The following is a 2,500-nucleotide window of genomic DNA, read 5'->3' on the forward strand; positions in this document are numbered from 1 at the left end:
TTATAAGCAATAGTTATGCTTTAAATATAATATACATATTAGTAATCTTCCCAGGCCAATAAATTAGGTAAAAGTAAATACAAATGGTACAGTAATAATGACAGTACTAGTGGTAACAAGTAATTATCACAACAAAAATATAATAATGAAACAAAAAAGTTGTACTATTTAGTATTACAATAAATTATATGATAAATGATGATTAAATCCCAACTTTGATGATATAGGAAAAAATAACATTAAATTGTAAGCAGTTATGACAAAGATCCTCTAGTTTATCCACATTTCTCCTTCCTCTTTTTGCTAACAGCAATGCCTGAGAAGCTATCTTGCATGATCAGTTGTTTGCAGATGACTTACCTGTCGCACATCAGTCCCATGAGAGTTCTTTTCCAAAAACAAAAAAAAACGACTTGTCAAAATACTTGGCAATGGCAGTTTGGGTCATTTCATTTTTGAGAAATATCATCATGACATAAAGAGAGAAAAAAGGGAACACAAAATAAAGAATAATTTTTTTTTGGGGGGGGGAGAAAAAGAGAAGAACTCACTTTCTTCTTCTTCTTCTTCTTCTTCTTCTTCTTCTTCTTCTTCTTCTTCCTCTTTTTTAAGTGCCTGAAATTCCTGGATAACTGCCTCTGTTTCTACCCATCTTCACACTCATACAAAAGCACTACAGCATTGGTGACACCATATCCTATCCTACTTTGCCTGGTAGTTAAGGATTAACACTGAAAAAAGTCTACCTAAATCCATCTTCTCCCCCTGCTATCTCCCCAATCCCACAAGACAATGAGCTACAGTTGTGGTACATGTAATCTATGCCAGATCTTACCTTTGCCACAATTTTCTTTATTAGGAAAAAAAGACAATAACTTTCATGTGAAAAGCCTCAGAATTTATATTCATAAAAAGTTTTTCTCTACATACAGAATATCTGTAGTCAGAGCAGCCTTGTTTGTCTGGTGCAAATACATGGCCTATAGTAAAAAAAAATTCTTCTCTACATCATTTTAAACAAGGGATTAATATTTACAGTTATTTGAACATATCACACTACAAGTTCACTCATCTTATTATTAGTGGGAAGTAACAGTAACAGTCAAATATATCATAAATATAAAAAAAATGGATGAAAGTAACTGCAAACACTATTTCTGTTAGAGGTATATCTCTGGTACTAAAGAGGTAACTTATTCAGTCATCTTAACTTCTCTACTTCATACAAAAATGCCATTAACTATCCAGTGTTTAACTTTCTAAATTAGTTATATCAAAGACAAAATACCTAAACTTTTACATAATGAAAATATGACTAGTAAAAATATCAACGCAGAAAAATTATAATGGCTTGGTGGTACTTGCACCATTATCAAAACATTCGTTAAAGGTGAGACTGCAAGACCTACATCTGTCTCCACAATTGCCACTCAACGCCCCAGTTTGACAAGCCCACACTGGAAGACTGAAACAAACTCACAGCAAGCCTAAGTGACATTACTCGAACGATCCCTTCCACACCAATCTCACTCAACAGAAAAGAGAAAACCCACATAAAAGGGAAAATATAGCCGTTGGGGGAAACTCACGCTCTTTGAGGTGTAGGTCATGTTGTTCCTGTTTTTGATGCTTGTTAAGTTGCCCTCCTCCACCCCCATGAGCTCCACTGCACTCCGGGTCAGGTTTGAGCCCCACCCCCGCAACCGTAGTTCCACTGGGTTCTCATTTATGACGTAGAAGAAGATGTCCCGCTGCTCGCCCATTCCCAGCGTCCCGAAGTCCAGCCAAGAATCACCACCGAGAGGAGGTATGTACTGTGGAAAGCCAAGAGTTGAAGGCGACGTACTGTGGACATTCCTACTGACTTATTTACACTCTTTCTCTTTCTTTGTCTCAATTCTTATGTTGTTGTTTTATGACTTGTTTATTGTGAAGGAGAAAACTTACCTTTGTTAATTTTCCATTATATGCACGCAGAGGGATTTTAATGGTGGTGACATTTGTATGCACAGTTACTGTTGTGGAAAGCCGAGCATCTGTACCAACACTCAGCAATCGAAGTGTTGCTACATGTGCACTCAGATTCTCCTCAATGACAACTGGCCCATCCCATCCAATCTGGAAGCAGAAACACATTAACAAACCTTCACAAACAGAGACTCTTCTCACTCTCCCTCATTCACAGAGAAACATCAATATATTATAACACAACATTTTAAAGGCCAACTCATCAACTGACCAAGCCGCCAACTTAAACCAAAGCCATATGCCCAGTTGAACAAACAAACGGGCAAGAGAGGGGCCCGCTAGTCATAGACACGCTGCGTCCACTCACCTCAAAGTGTTTTCTAGCCTCTTCCGGGAGTGTTAGATTGTATATGACGACAGGGCAGGGGAAGGTGTTGGTAAGCGTGAGGTTGCGTGGCTCACTCCCGGGGTTGCTCGTCCCGCCACCCCCGCCCCCCAAGACCCCTCCCGCACCACCAGCAACACCCCCCAC

The 2,500-nt window shown here is 39.1% G+C and overlaps 1 protein-coding gene across 1 annotated transcript in view; it reads right to left on the reverse strand.

The window, feature by feature from the left end:
* LOC125025133 (transmembrane protein 131-like) overlaps positions 1–2,500 on the reverse strand; it is a gene marked incomplete at its 5' end in the record, with an annotated part of 19,716 nt that overhangs the window by 13,305 nt on the left and 3,911 nt on the right. The window contains 4 exon segments of the mRNA XM_047613086.1: positions 361–387; positions 1,590–1,814; positions 1,948–2,118; positions 2,336–2,500. The exon segment at positions 2,336–2,500 is cut by the window's right edge and continues 41 nt beyond it. Coding sequence (XP_047469042.1) covers positions 361–387; positions 1,590–1,814; positions 1,948–2,118; positions 2,336–2,500 — 588 coding nt within the window.

This window comes from Penaeus chinensis, chromosome 1, assembly GCF_019202785.1.
Source record: "Penaeus chinensis breed Huanghai No. 1 chromosome 1, ASM1920278v2, whole genome shotgun sequence".
Classification (NCBI taxonomy): domain Eukaryota; kingdom Metazoa; phylum Arthropoda; class Malacostraca; order Decapoda; family Penaeidae; genus Penaeus; species Penaeus chinensis.